The 16,028-nt window shown below is 40.3% G+C and overlaps 1 protein-coding gene across 1 annotated transcript in view; it reads left to right on the top strand.

Moving 5' to 3' along the window:
* The window catches only part of Prkar2b (protein kinase cAMP-dependent type II regulatory subunit beta), a 98,624-nt gene that overhangs the window by 78,711 nt on the left and 3,885 nt on the right, over nucleotides 1-16,028 (top strand). Inside the window, exons 5-10 of the mRNA XM_059279459.1 lie at nucleotides 341-447; nucleotides 3,882-4,035; nucleotides 9,580-9,681; nucleotides 12,299-12,373; nucleotides 14,483-14,548; nucleotides 14,653-14,791. Of these exons, the coding sequence (XP_059135442.1) occupies nucleotides 341-447; nucleotides 3,882-4,035; nucleotides 9,580-9,681; nucleotides 12,299-12,373; nucleotides 14,483-14,548; nucleotides 14,653-14,791 (643 nt within the window). The remainder of the gene's footprint in view (nucleotides 1-340; nucleotides 448-3,881; nucleotides 4,036-9,579; nucleotides 9,682-12,298; nucleotides 12,374-14,482; nucleotides 14,549-14,652; nucleotides 14,792-16,028) is intronic.

Here is a 16,028-nt window from a genome sequence, read left to right as displayed (position 1 = left end):
AAGAACAGATAGCTTCAGGAAATTTGAAACAGTTCTTTACTACTCTGGTTATTTTTGTTTTTTCGGTTTGGTAGTTCTTTTTCCATGTGAAGTGGTGATAGTTACAAATGTTCTAAAGTAGGCTGATATCATTCCTCTCATTCAGCTGTTGAATATGAGAATAAATAATCATCTCATTTGTATGTGGTGAGGGGTACTGCAGTCTGACTTTTTTGATAAAACCCAATGGTAATGATATTCTGATTTCTTTGAAATCTTTTACAAAAACTAAGATTATATGATTCCTTCAGGAACTGTGTTCTAGATGCACGTAAAGATATCTTATCTCTTTAAAAAATAGGAGCAGATGTCTCAAGTGTTAGATGCCATGTTTGAAAAATTGGTCAAAGAAGGAGAGCATGTGATTGATCAAGGTGATGATGGTGACAACTTTTACGTCATCGATAGGTAAGTTTTATTCAGCTTTACTACTGAAGCTTTAAAAACCTATCCTATAAGATCTCAGCAGTCACTGTGACAACCAACAGATTAATCTGTTTGTGGTTTCCCTTCACTCTTCATACTAGACAATTGGCACTGTAAATGTCTTGTGAATATATACAATAAAGCCATGCTAAGTAGTGCAAGGAGCCATAGTTTATAGAAGAAGTGAATCTGTAAGTCTTAATCATTAATGTGCCTTGATTTGCTAACTTCTATTTGGTAGGTAGAAAGTAATAATATTGCCATGTAGTAGATGCCTATTACAGTGAGAATAGGGCATGGATACCTGGCTGTGGTGGCGCACACCCTTAATCCCATCCCTCAGGAAGCAGAGGCAGGTGGATATCTGTGAGCTCGAGGCCAGCCTGGTCTACAGAGGGAGTTCCGGGACAGCCAGAGCTGTTACACAGAGAAACCCTGTCTCAAAAACAAAAACAAACACCACAACAAAAGATAAGGAGTGGAAGAATCTAAGTGGTGGTGTAGTTCCCTCAGTATTGCTCCATTTTTAAAAAGTTCTTACTATTAACCATAAAAGAACCCAGGTACCCCGGAAGGTGTGAGATGAGGAGGAAGCCCTTTTTTCTGCTGTTTTAGCGTTCTTTAGTCAGTAGAGGGAGCAGCTCATGTCTCCTTATAGAAATTGTGGCCGGGCGGTGGTGAGGCACGCCTTTAATCCCAGCACTCGGGAGGCAGAGCCAGGCGGATCTCAGTGAGTTCGAGGCTAGCCTGGTCTCCGAAGCGAGTTCCAGGAAAGGCGCAAAGCTACACAGAGAAACCCTGTCTCGAAAAACCAAAAAAAAAAAAAAAAAAAAAAAAAAGAAATTGTGTAGCGTTTTCTTTGTCTTTTCAAATGTTTCAGGGTTTGGGGGTTTTTTTTGGGGGGAGGGGGTTGTTTTGAGGAAAGTACTGGCCTAGTACTTGCTATGTAGACCGGGCTGGCCTTGAACTCATAGAAAATATTTTACAAAACAGAAAGTATATGCAGTTACTTGTATTGACAATCAAATTGTCAGTTTGAATTGACAATTCAGAAATCTTAAACTGTGTTTTGCTTTATCAGAGAACAATGTGGCCTGTGTGATGAGTAGATGACCCTCAAACCGTACTTCCGCACATGCTGGGCAGGGTGTTTCTTCACCTTTGTAGAGTGAGGCAGGGTTCACGGGGCAGTCCGGGTCCCTGAGCTATCCAGTTTTGTGTGGAACACAGATCATCTTCCCACCTGATCTACTGATACAGTTTTGCTCCATTGGATAGGATTGTGGTCAGCTGATAATTAGACCTCCTCTGTCTCCTTGGGCCCTTTCCTAACCTTGACTCTGTTTTCGTTCATACCTGAGCTGTGCGTGACTTTCAGTCAGCAGGTTTGCTGACTTCTCTAACCCCATCCTGATGCCTGAGTGACCACTGCTGCAGCTCTCCCAGGGCAGGGATGAAGCCAAAGCATGATGTGTTCCCTTACGTGAGGCAGAGTCATAGTGATGGTTACAGCTTTCACCAGCAAAACAGCTTGTAAATACACTCAAGTGTTTTCATTGAATTGTAGGTGAGAAGACCATGTTTGGAAGTCCAGCATTGACCTTATAAATACACTCAAGTGTTTTCATTGAGTTGTAGGTGAGAAGACCATGTTTGGAAGTCCAGCATTGACCTTATAAATACACTCAAGTGTTTTCATTGAATTGTAGGTGAGAAGACCATGTTTGGAAGTCCAGCATTGACTTTTCTTTCAGTGGGTATTTTTGACTACAAAACCTGCTTTACATTTGAGCATAGTGCATTCTCTTTCAGTTATATCCTAATTATCCATTGACAGATGAAACACTCTGGTTCACAGACGTGACGGGGCTTGATTGAGGTCACCCAGATAGTCAGTGCATCTGACCCACAGCCAGGTCTTCTGTCACCCACTTCTGTTCATGCTCATTGCTCTGGCCTGCACTGCCTGGAGCCTCACAGCGTCAGGGAGGGAATCAGTATGAACAGCAGTCTGCCTGTCTAACAGACTTCCCACCGATGGCTCCCAGCTGGGCTGGTAGCATGTTTTACTCTCACCAGGCCATTTTGTTATTCATTTTATCCTATTCAGAATGGCAAATCTAGAAAAGAATGTCAGTGACACAATACAAGGGAATAAACTGCAAATTAACAGTTTAAAAATTATTATCCAGCCGGGCGGTGGTGGCGCACGCCTTTAATCCCAGCACTCGGGAGGCAGAGCCAGGCGGATCTCTGTGAGTTCGAGGCCAGCCTGGGCTACCAAGTGAGTTCCAGGAAAGGCGCAAAGCTACACAGAGAAACCCTGTCTCAAAAAACCAAAAAAAAAAAAATTATTATCCATGGAACAAATTCTAGGATGTATCTTCACGTGTGTCATTCTATCCATGAACTATATTTAAAAGGCAACAGTTTTCTTCCTTATTAACATCTTCTGTTTCTGTCTGTTTCTTTACTGCTTAATAATCCTTTTCTAGTCCTTAAAAGCTGTCCCATTTTACCACTGCCACATCTTTTTTCTAGGATTTAACCAACAGGATATAGCTAAAGAACTTCTCCTGTCTGCCTCACAGGTGTGCCAGGCAGCCTGGAAACCATGCTTTCTGTTGAAGTACAGAGCGTGGGAGGATGGTCCTGTGCGGAAGGAAGGGCTAGCTTGTATGAGTGTAGGCCTGCCTGCCCCTGAGCACAGGGACTGCACAGGGAGGCTGCTTGCCCGTAGAAAGCACCTCAGGGGAAGCCGGCGAGAACACTATAGGAAGGGCAGCAGTTTGGGGTTGACCTAAAGTACAGGTCAAGGAGGGCAGGTTAAGGCTTTGTGGGCCACTGTGGTCTAAGAATTCAATTCTGCTTGTAATCTGGACCAGCTGTGTATAATAAGTAAAGAACAAGTTTGTTTTCTAATAAGACTTTTTTTTTTTTTTTGGCCAAAAGTGGGAGCTAGCTGGGGTACCAATTCCTGCTATAGTTTATAAAAGACTTGTCAGCAAATTATTAGAGCTATATGCTTTTAAAAAGTAGTCATTTTCTTTTGATCTCAAAAGCAATATACATTTCTTTTAGAAACAAAGTATTGTTACATGGTCAATGCCCTGGAGCACCTCACAGTTTTACTGTCTTAGATAAGTACAGTAGTGTTTGACATATGTTCCCACAGATGACTTACTGCACATATTCTATCACTGATTTTAACTTTTTATTGTTTAGTTCCTTCCCCATGCATTGTTCCTACCCTAGTCCAGTTGGTGGTCTTTCTCATAGGTCGCTGTTATCAGAGGGTGTAGCAGGAAGGAAATCAAAGTGTACGGGGCTCTTCTCTGCAGTAATGCCTCACTGTAATCAAATGCTACCTGAATCTCTTTGTCTCTAATTTAATATGATTTGTATGTGTCCAACAGAGGAACATTTGATATTTATGTAAAATGTGACGGTGTTGGAAGATGCGTTGGTAACTATGATAATCGTGGGAGTTTTGGAGAACTGGCCTTAATGTACAATACACCCAGAGCAGCTACAATCACTGCTACCTCTCCTGGTGCTCTGTGGGGTTTGGTAAGTAAAATATTTGCTTGATCTAAATGTTATTTTTTTTTGAAAATTATTATGACAGTAGATAGGCAGATACCCTGAAACTATATTTTAATTTTAATCAGTAAATTTATTTGGGAATCATGAGTCATTGGCATTTATTAGATGTTGCACTGTTGGACACAAAGACTGTGCTGAATCAAAGATTTATTTCCTGACTCTTCCCAAGTCAGGAGCTTGAATATACTGGACCTTAGAATGACATCAGATCCAAAATGCTCCTCTTGTATCCATACTTAAACTTCGACCCACAACAGCTGGAGAGATGACTCAGTCATAAGGTACCTGCTGTACAAGGAGGATCTGAGAGCACAGCAGCTTGTGCCTGTAACTCCAGAGTAAGGGAGGGGGCATGGGGACAAGCATCCCCGAAGCTCATTGACTAGCCAGTCTAGCCACGTCAGTGAACTTCAGGTTCAGTGAGAGACCTTGTCTCAAAGGTGGAGGGCAACCCAGAGAAGATATCTGGAATTAGTCTCTGGCCTCTGTGTGTAGGTGTGCATAAGCATTTGGACACACATATGCACAAAGCCTCACTAACAAGTATGAATTCGCACTCACTCACACATGCGCACACACACCCTTCTGTATTTTTCTCAGCTAGCTCTCTGAGGTAAAATGGTATAGTCAGATAAATTAGTGGTTTTCAGAGTGATCAGCTGAAAGTCACAACTGGGGCCTTGTTAGAAGCACACACACTAGGCCCCTCTATTGATTCTGACCCCTGCACCAAAAGCTCTGGAGAAGGGTCCAGCATTCCTGTGCTCCTGAAAGCTTCCATGTGATTCTGATGTTGCCACAGTTTGGAAAGCACTAAAAACGGTTCTCCTGATGGTGTCAGCTGCTTGGTAATGTGTTTCCACTCAAGAGCAGCTATGTAGAGTAAAAATATTTGGTACCTGTGCTTTTCATTTAGGATATTAAAAAAAAAAATCTTGCTTTGATTCTACATAAATCTAATCATTCTCTTTGGGTGGGACCTGGATGTTGATTTGGATGGTGTATTCCTAATCTAGAAACTTTGAAATGTCACCAATTCAGAACTTTTTCAGTACCAACATGATTCCACAACTGTAAAATTCCACACATATTACAGATCAGTTAGAATGCAAGCACATTGTGAATACTTATAAATTACCTTCAGGTCATGCATATGAGATACACATGAATTATGGATTTTGTGTTTGGACTTGAGACATGCTCCCAAGCTATTTTTGTTAGGAGTTTTCTGGGCGTAGTTGAGTGTGGGGGTGCTGATGTCTAAAATCTAAAACACTTCTGGTCTCAAGACAAGAGATCCTCAGTCTATATCTTTAAATAAATGTCTTAATGGTAGAAATTCTGTTAAGCATTGGTTCATAGACACATTTGGCTGAGGGGCTGGAGGAGGCTTGGGGCCTCTTTTCCCATGGTAACATAGTGCAGAACATAACAACTGATTCTGGAAGACTGGGTTTAAGGTCAGGTTCTCATACTTTGTTTGGCAAGTATGCAGACTACCCTGGGAATCCACTTACCACCCTGTAGGTTGTGCAGATTATATTTCTGTGGGTCTAAGGTAAGCCAGAGCTGGCTGTATTCAAGAGCTCCCAGGAGGTATCCACACTGCCTGGGGTCACACTTCACTTCCTGCAGCACTGATTGATGGGAGTGTTTGAAACACAAAAGCAGCACATCCCATGTTCTTGACCTGCAGTTGTTAGGTTATTTCCCCAGGCCTTTGTAGAAGAGGTTGTTGTTTGTTTTTGGGACATCTGCTGTCCTGGAACTCAGAGATCCACTTGCCCTTGTCTCCCCAGTGCTGAGGTTAAAGTTGTATCCCACAGCCTGGCCAGAAGGGTTTTAACTGTCTAGTTTCAAAGGGGGAAGAGCTACAGAATGTACACATTATTTCTGCATTTCACTCAGAATTTGGTTACCTCATAAAAACATCTCACTCAAAGATGCTGGATACTTAGAATTCCTTTTTATTGGAGCCAAGCAGTTCCTGTATACCTATTAAACAGTTTTATGAGTTATGGGGTAGAAATGGGGATGCTTTCATGTGGAAAGAAGTGATCACTGGAGTGTGTTAAAGGCGCTCAGATCTGAGTGTCTGAAGCCAACAGAGAGCAGCCACACTAGAGCAGACTGTGCAGGAAGCATTTGCCAGTTCTCACACTTAATCTTGTGTCCTCCATAACCTACCTATTACAGAGGGTGTAACTAAAAATGGAGCCATCTTACTAGAGATGCCAGTCAGGGTCAGATGTGTCAAATAGTAAGGAGGCCTCTTCACACATCCTTGGTTCAAGATCCCACATTTTCAAATTCACCCTGAGTACTGATAGTTTTAGCAGTGACTAACATACAAAGGCTCAGAGTTTTCATGTGCACAGTTCTTAAGCATTTAAGGAACATTTTCTGAGATTTTTTTTGGTAGCCTGTGCATGTTACTAACATTCATAAAAAGTGGTAGTTTCTGATTCATATATAAATGCAATATCCTTAAAAAGTATAATAACATACTTTCAGTGTATTCAAACTTGCTTTTTAAGAGCAATTTGCTAAGCAGTCCCTTCTGGGGAAAGTTAGGTGGAAAGGAAACTTCTAAGATGCACAGCCTGCAGCCCTGTGGTTGTTAGTGCAGATGTAAAGAGAAGCATATTGCAGAGGGGTCCTCACTCCACAGCACTCTGCTGTTGTCAGCCTGGACATTAGCATTTGGAATTGGGCTTCCTGAACTTGTCAGGTCACAGTGGGTTCATAGACAGTTCTTCCTAAGAGATAGAATTCATGATTTATTTCTAAATGGCTAAACTATTTCAAGCCTTTTCTGTTTTAATGAAAACAAAAAAAGTCTGTCCATAAAAAATGTACCTGCTTCCCAAACCTCACTATATATGACAATCACATGGGATACTTTTATAGATGCAAATTATGTAGCCAGATGTAGAGATTTTGAGTTACTCAGGTCTTTGGTTTTAGAAATTACCTCAGCAAATTCTGATGTAGAGCCAGTCTTCAAAAGAACTCAATATTTTTGTGAATTAACTCATAAAATTAAAAATAGAATTTTTCTTTTTTTTTCTTTTTTTTTTTTTTGAGACAGGGTTTCTCTGTGTACCCCTGGCTGTCCTGGAACTTGCTTTTTAGACCAGGCTGGATTCAAGCTCACAGAGATCCACCTGCCTCTGCCTCCCGAGTGCTGGGATTAAAAGTGTGCACCACCACTGCCCAGCATACATTTACTTTTTATTTTGTGTGTATTTAGGGGCATGTGTGGAGGTCATTTTGTGTCCTAGTGACTGAACTTAGGTCTTTAGGCTGGGTAGCTGGTGCCTTTACCTGGTGAGTCATCTTGCTGGCCCAGGTAAAAAAAACATTAGGAAGTACAAATCCAGAGTACAGCTGGCATCAAAATAGTAATTAACTAACTTGGAAACAGGAGGTTTAATTTCCTAGTGTCTCATTCTGTCTGGCTGTTACCACAAATCACTGTAGGTGGCAAGAGCATTCATGTCTCACTGCTTTGAAGGCTGAGAACCACAGGAGCTCTTGGTGTCTAGGGCCAGTTCCTAGAGGGCCATGTTCTTACTCTGTCCTTGTTTGGTGGAAGGGGCAAGACAGTTTTCAAGGGGCTTTTATGAGACTTACCTAATTCTATTCATGACAGCTGCGCACTCATGGCCTAATCACCTAAGGCCCATCTCTTCATACCATCATGCTGAGGTTTAGGATTGGGGCTTCAGGGAGGGGACACATTCAGTCCATCATTGTTAGAGTTATATCCATAATATATTGGCATAGTAAGGTATTAATTAAATAATACCCAGTTTTAATTTTACTAAAGTATAATTATTCATTGGTGAATGCCAAACTATGTGATTATGAGGCTTAAGAATAAAAACACTTTGAGAATTTTTGCAACATAAAATTTTTGAGGAAAAATAGCTTTTGAGCTGCTATGTATAAACATTTCTGTCATTCCTAAATTAAGTTCTGCCTCCTAAGTGCTAGAATTAAAGGTGTGTGCCACCACCACCACCCAACATAAATATGTATTTCTAAGAATGTTTACGTTATCAATTCTTTAGGGATGACTTATCCACTAGTGGTTCTTGCAGTTTTTACTTCAGTGTATATATACTTCACAAACATCACATTTAATTGAGTCTGTGTCTGACTGAAGTAAATACTTAAGAAAACAATACTACAAAGAATGTACTCCAAGACTGTCTGTCCTGCTTTATTTTTTATAAAACCCAGGTCTGGTCAAGTTTGCTTAATTGATTTTGCAACTCTGCCATCTGCAGTGAGGGAAGGGTACTGGTATATTTTTTATAGTATGACAGTGCCCCCGTGTGGGCATAAAGCCCAGTGTGTTTGTCTAAAGCAGTACCTCTCAACCCTCCTAACACAGTGACTTCTGATACAGCAGTGCTTCTCAGCCTTCCTAATGCTGAGACCCTTTAATACAGTTCTTCGTGTTGTGGTGACCCCCAATGATAAAATCATTTTTGTTGCTACTTAATAACTAATTTTTCTACTATTATGAATCATAATGTAAAATCTGATATGCAAGATATCTGATCTATGTGAAACCCATGTGAAAGGGTCATTCAACCCCCAAAGGGGCACTACCCACAGATTAAGAACCACTGATCTAAATAAATGCTTTCCTCCCTCTCTCTTTCTCTCTCCCTCCCCTTCCCCCTCCCTCTTCCTTTTTTTTTTTTTTTTTTTTTTTTTTGAGACAAGGTTTCTCTTGTGTAGTTCTGGAACTTGCTCTGTAGACCAGGCTTGTAAGATGAATTGCTAAACGGTCTTATTAATAAAAATCCCAGAGCCAGATATTGGGGTGAAAACTGAGAGATCAGAGGAATAGAACAAGCCACAGCCAACCTCAGCCTCCAAAAAGAGCTACTTCCTGTATACCCACGCCTATATGCCTTTCTGTTCTGCCATCTCACTTTCTCTCTCTGCCCAGCCTGTCTGTCTATACAGACCTCCAGACCTCTATGGTTAGTGCTGGGATTAAAGGCATGTGCCACCACACCTGGCTGTGTTCCCATTGTGGCCTTGAACTCACAGAGATCTGTATGGATCTCTGCCTCCCAAATGCTAGGATAAAAGGCATGTGCTACCATTGCCTGACTTCTATGTTTAATTGAGTGGCTGGCTTTTTCCCCTGAACCTCAGATAAGCTTTATTAGGGTGCAGAATATATTGGGGGACACAATATATCACCACACAGGCTGGCCTCGAACTCAGAGATCTTCCCACCTCTGCCTCCTCAATGCTGAGATTAAATATGTGTGCCACCACTGCCTGGCTAAATGCTTCTTTTTCTAAGCAAATAAAGACAAAATTTTATATGCTAAATTTTGTGCCCAAGGAAATAAAAATATGAAATTGAGAGTATAATCATGCTATAACCTTTTCCTTCAATTATTGTGTATTCCTTGTAATGAAAGAAACTATTTGTTCAGATTTTAACTGTCTTTGTATTTGCGTCTCTCTTTTTAGGACAGGGTAACCTTCAGGAGAATAATTGTAAAAAACAATGCCAAAAAGAGAAAGATGTATGAAAGCTTTATCGAGTCACTGCCATTCCTCAAGTCTCTGGAGGTGAGTTGGGCTTTACAATAGTCTGGTGCTCCAGCTGATAAAAAGGTCGACCATGCAGGGAAACCCAGTTCATATATAAAGATGGAAAGGGGTCCCCTGATCTCCTAACATATTGTGTGCTATAGTACCTCCGCAGTAATAATGATAATGATGATAATAATAATTTTAAAGTCTATTCATATTTTCCTATGAAAAGAACAGATAGTGATATTAGGTCTTATTGCTATTTTTTTTACTACTGTAAGTACATTTTATTCTGGTTATTTGAAAATAAGGCTCTTATCTAGAATCTAGCAAATTTATAGGTGCCATTTTTCTGATAGCAGACTTAAGAAATCAAAATGTCATGAAGAACTACTGGTTATCCCTTTACAGTGGGGAGCTACCTAAACACAGAAGGTCCTCACTGCCCCACCCCCAGCCCCCAAGTCACCTTTACTGCTTGTTCCCATTTCTCTCTACTTTTAAAGTCGGCCTTCCTCAGCCTTGGGTTCTTCTCCACCTATACACACTTACTTGGTATGTGAACATTTGAAATACGAATCAAACATATTTCAAATCTCAGGTCCATAAGTACTATCTACATGCCAATACCTCCTAAAATTGTCATCACTGTCAACTACTTATTTAACATCTTCTATCAGATACCTGTGCACATCCTAACCTGGACCAGATGCCTCAAATACTCCTCTTGGCTTTCTGTCCTACTTTTGTATCACTGTGATAAGACACCCTGACCAGGCAATTTATAAAAGAAAGCATTTAATAAATTGGGCCTGCAGTTCCAGAGTCCATGATAATGGAGCAAAGACATGGCAGCAGGAACAGCTGAGAGCTTACATCTGGATCCACAAATATGAGACAGAAGGCTCACAGAGTATAGCCTAGTCTTTTGAAAGCTCAAAGCCTTCCCCCAATGACACTCCAGTAAGGTTACACTTCCTAATCCTATCCAAGCAGTGCCACCAACTGGGAACCTATGGGTGTCATTCTCATTAAAATCACTAGACTCCTCTTCATCTTAGAAGGCATTGTCTTTGTCATTCTGTTGTCTCAGGGCAGAAACTTAGGAGTTGGCACCCACTCAGCTCTCCCCACCAGCGGTCAATGTGTTGATAATCTTCTCTATCCTGTCTTCAGAATATCTGTAACACCCAGTCATTTTCCATTACCTTCACCAGTATCACCTTCTGTCTGTATCATCATTACCTCTGCATGGCCTTTATCAACCACCTACAGGGTCCTGTGAGTCCTAGACCATTCCAGTCTTTTGTTATCAACCCTTCCAGGACAGGATAACTTTGAAGGCCACTGAGGACCTGCCCAGTGTCCTGCCCCTAGTCTGTGTCCCTCTGACAACATTCTAACTGCTCCACATTTATCCTGCCAGGGACACTAGCCTCTTGCTGTTGCACAAATAAGCCAGCCCTCACCTCAGTCCTGTGTACTTGCTGTCTGCCTAGAACAACCTCCTGCACAACTCTGTGGCTCTTCCATGAATCTCCTTCATTTCTTAGCCCAATGTCTTCTCAATGAGACCAGTTGTTTCTTATCTTTAAGGGCAGACACTTAATGAAAGAATTGTTACCTTAAGAATTCAGCTTTGCCATAAATTCATTGTTAAGTGTTTTTTCTAGACATTTTATAAAGCCTCGTATTTGAACACTCTTGAAAGTGGTTATAGAGAAATAGATGTACGTACTTCTTGGTCGTATTGTGGAATACACAGGCAGTTGGTCTTCTCCAGCAGCTCCTGTCCTCAAGTAGAACACATCAGGGAGGCAGTCTGGTCAGATTGAGGCATGTGACATGACAAAAAGCAAATTGGGAAACATGTGCTCCCTCTAAGGGAACAGCTGCCATTCCTCCATAACTTTATTGCTGCCGTATGGAAATTTGGGCTGGGAGTTTCTGAGTTTTCTGGTATTTTACAAAAAAACTAGAGATACAAATTTTTCTATTTCAGAATTCTAGCAGTTAATGTAATAATCACACAAGCAAACACTGTTCAGTTTATTTAGCAGTATAGGCTACCCCTTTAAACATGTAAAATAGGTAAGGTTACCTAATTGATCTGTGTATTACCCAGGGTTCTCTAGAGGAAGAGAGAATTTATATAATACATATATTATATATGCTGATATGTAACATATTACATATGTGCCCATGGTGAATATGTAATATATAGTACATGTATTTGTATATGAGGATTTATTAGAATGGCTTACAGGCTCTAGTACCGCTAGTTCAATAATAGCTGCCTACTAATGAAAAATCTAAGACTCTGGTAGTTGTTCAGTCCATGAGGCTGGATGTCTCAGCTGGTCTTCAGTCTATGACAGAATCCTGAAGAAGTGGGCTCTAGTACCAGGGAAGGAGCTGCCTTTTTCCCTGTCCTTTCTATAGGCTGCAGCAGCAGTCAGATTAAAGATGGATCTTTCCACTTCAAAGGATTAAAAGAGGGTCTTCCCACTTCAACTGATTTAATTAAGGAAAAAGAATCCCTCACAGGTGTACTCAGCCATTTGAGTTTTAGTTAATTCCAGATGTAGTTTAGTTGACAACCCAGAACAGCCATTACAGTCTGTTTCTTTCTAATATTATATTTTCTTTGTAGGTCTCTGAACGCCTGAAGGTGGTAGATGTGATCGGCACCAAAGTTTACAATGATGGAGAACAGATCATTGCTCAGGTATGATACCATGTCAGTCAGTTTAGGGGTTACCTGACTTTCTGAGTAGTTTTACAATTTGTAACATGAAGTTCACATGTGTAGTAGGAATAAGATGTCCTATGTAAAAGGGGGAAACGTGGCTATCCCATGAAATTACTAAGAATCCAGATCCATTGTTTTGCATGATCTGTTCTCGAGACCCTCTGAGGCCACTTCCAGATAACATTCACTGAGAAGATCTCACATTGCACCAATCCAAGCATTGAATACGTTAATAAAAATCTTCCAGCCCTATGCTTTTCTAATATCCCAGTGGGAAACCAATTGTGTACAATGCCTCAGTCAGCCAGAGAGCCTAGAAAGTAGGCTTTGTAGACAGTTGAAACATGCACATGACTTGAGGGGATTGGATTTCTAATATTCTGTGGTGGTTTTTTTTTTTTTTTAATCACAACAGTTTACGGTAGTACTATTCTGTTTGAATTATTGTCTCTTCCTTTACATGTGAAATAAGATTCAAGAAAAGACCATTGTTTAGAAGGCAAATAAGTATCTTTCTGTCCCTACCCCTACCCCATGCACACACACAGACATGTTGTCAAATATCAGGAAAAGTGTAATCAAATTAGAGAGTGTTAAATGGGAAATAGCAAAGTCTGGCATGCTTTTCAGATGCTTAAGTTGATTTGGGAGTTGGTTGTTGGTTAAATTGAGGATCTCATCATACATGCTAAGCATGTATGTTACCACTGAGCTACAGCTCCAGGCTCTTAAATGCTTCTTTGTAACTTTTTTTATTCTGGAAAAAAAAGATTACAAAAAGTTGCACAAAAGCACCGGGAGTTTGCATAGACTCTCCACTCAGTTTCTCTGAGCCGTCTTGTATCATTGCACTGAATCAGAACTAGGAAACGGACATTGATGCAGCCCGCAGACTGGACTCAGAGTTCACTGGAGTTTTCCCAACATTTGCAGCACATTTGCCCAGCAGCAGGTAGACCTACCAGGAGGCATAGAACTTAAGATTTTAGTGTGAAGCTCTTATAAAAACTTGATACGAAAATGAAAGAAGGGGCCTAGAGGTGCAGCTTAAGGATAGACTGTATTGTTTGCATGTATGGGGCTCTGAGTTCATTCCCTAGCATTAAATAAATAGTTAGCTATATTTTGAGTTAAAGACACCATTACATACCCTGGCTTCATTCCCTAGCAAATAAATAGTTGAATTTTATTAAAGATGCCATTGCATACTGTTTTGAGCATCTATAAATACATATCTATCCTATATTTTTGAAATGTGGGCCTAACATTTAGTTTTGTGATATAATCTGTGGTTTTGTTTGAGGTCCTAGAGATAAAGGTAAAAGTCAGGCCCTTAGCATGTTGGTTGTGATACCATCTCATGCCAAGTTTATAAATTGTACCAAAGAGGTTTTCAAATATTTGTATTTCTCTGGATTCACCGGAAGGACCTTAAACAGTGAACAAAAATCTTCCATAATACTATTAACTTATTATACTATTTTGAGGGGGCGGCATTAGAAATCAAGAGTTTGTGCAAAATCTAGAAATACTGGGTTTTTAGTTAGACGTGGCATTAGACTTTTCAGTCTAGCAGTCTTTTCAGAGCCTGGAAGTCCACTGGCTGTGGGCATCCCAAAGCCAGCATCCATTGCCTCTGAATGCTCCCAGGTTCTGTCTGCTCCTGGCGGGTTACTGTGCTAATGAGGGTTACTTTAGGGGGCACAGGGAGCATGTTGCTGCTTTCCAGGGAGCACAGAGCTGCTGATGGAAGGTGCTGCCGGGATACACAGCTGTGCAGTCCTTCTGTGGGTACGGTTCAGCACAAAATTCAGGGCAAGATTCCTAATACAAACGAATAACCTAGCCCAGGTTATTTGCCATATTTTCTGGTAGAGACTGCAAAAACATTATTTCAAATGTTTTTACAAATAAAAGTGTTGTTACATAATTATCAGTTGTAACCTCTGAACGTGGAAGATGAAATAGTCTCTTCAGTATGACTTTACTTACAGACTGGAATCTGTAAGCTGGTTTCAGGGGCACAATTTCAGGGTTGCTATGGAATTTTCATTTTCACTCTACATTTTTGTTTTCTTTTAATAGGGAGATTTGGCAGATTCTTTTTTCATTGTAGAATCTGGAGAAGTGAAAATTACTATGAAAAGAAAGGTAAACTTTTATCAGTCCTAAAATTCCTCATATTAGCAAGGAAAATAATGGATTTTTTTAATGATGTTAGACTTAAATGTAACTCATTTCAATTACCTTCTCAGGGTAAATCAGAAGTGGAAGAGAATGGTGCCGTGGAAATTGCTCGGTGTTTTCGGGGACAGTACTTTGGGGAGCTTGCCCTGGTCACTAACAAACCACGAGCAGCGTCTGCACACGCCATTGGGACTGTCAAATGTTTAGGTGGGTCACAGTGGTGGGTCTGGTTATGTTTGTACTCCAGGCACTCAAGCCATATGGGACATTGTATTGGATTCACAAGTGCTAAAGTCCTCACAAAATAGGACCAAGGTTTGGACTTAACTTTAATTATTGAAATAAGAACTCCCAGTTAACAAGTTTTATATTTAATCTGTCAAGAAAATGCCATGTGTTGTGTCCCTCAAAAGAGAAGGCTAAAATGGCACCTTTTGTGAAGTTCATCATTAAGCTCTGCTGGGAAGTTGGAATGTCAGTGAAAACTGCAGTCATCCTCCCGCCAGGATGGGGTTCAGGTCTGTTGGAGCATAATCAATTGCTGTTATTCAGCTTGGTATGGCTTCATTCTACCAGGGAGCTCGGCAGAAATGCCACTTTCAGTTGGTATATACAGAGATTTTGTGTCTGAGAAATCACTCACTTAAATAGTGAAAACATAGTTCAGAAAATAGTAACATAAATGACATTTAAAAAATTGATCCAACAATAATTATCTTCTGCATGTTCCTCACAATTCAAAAAGGTAAAAGTTAGTTTCAGTGATTTTTAAGATTGGCAAGGCTTGTCAGAATTAATTCTTTACAGAGTCACTTTGTAAAAGGTTTTTCAGTAAGTGCAATATTATTGAAATGATACTTTGATGAAAGACAAGACAAAACTGACAAATTCTCCTCACAGCTGTTGACTGTAAGATAAAGGTGACGTGAGAGAGGCTGCTTATTTTATTCTGTGGTAACTGTATTAAAGGCAGTGGGAGAAATACAGGAAGTATAGAAGACCCAGGGAAAGCTAAGGTACACCATGTCCTCACCATCTGCCCATGTTTCCACTGTTAGAATTCCTTTTTGTTTGATTTGCATGAGTTCTTCACTATAGGAATTTTATTAGTACATCAAATTTTGACATTCCATTAGGTAAATATATACACAATAAATTCTAATCACTCACTGGTAAATGTTTTATGAGCTTTGGGTCTAGTTTGTATACATATATATGCAGAGGTGATTCTTACTTTTTCCTTAGAAATGGTTTTCTGACTAGGTCTTTTAAAATGATTTTTCTTTAATTAGTACGTATAACTTGTATAAAGTTGTAACATTTTCATGAGTAGCATGTGCTTTGCATATTCACCATAATTACCTTCTCCTGGTTGGTCCCATTCTACTTTTCAAATAGCCCCCTTCCACTTTCATTGTTGTTCTTTTTTTTTTTTTTTTTAAGA

Source organism: Peromyscus eremicus, chromosome 14, assembly GCF_949786415.1.
Source record: "Peromyscus eremicus chromosome 14, PerEre_H2_v1, whole genome shotgun sequence".
Classification (NCBI taxonomy): Eukaryota; Metazoa; Chordata; class Mammalia; order Rodentia; family Cricetidae; genus Peromyscus; species Peromyscus eremicus.
The sequence above is the reverse complement of the archived record's forward strand: the minus strand, read 5'-3'. Positions and strand labels throughout refer to the sequence as shown.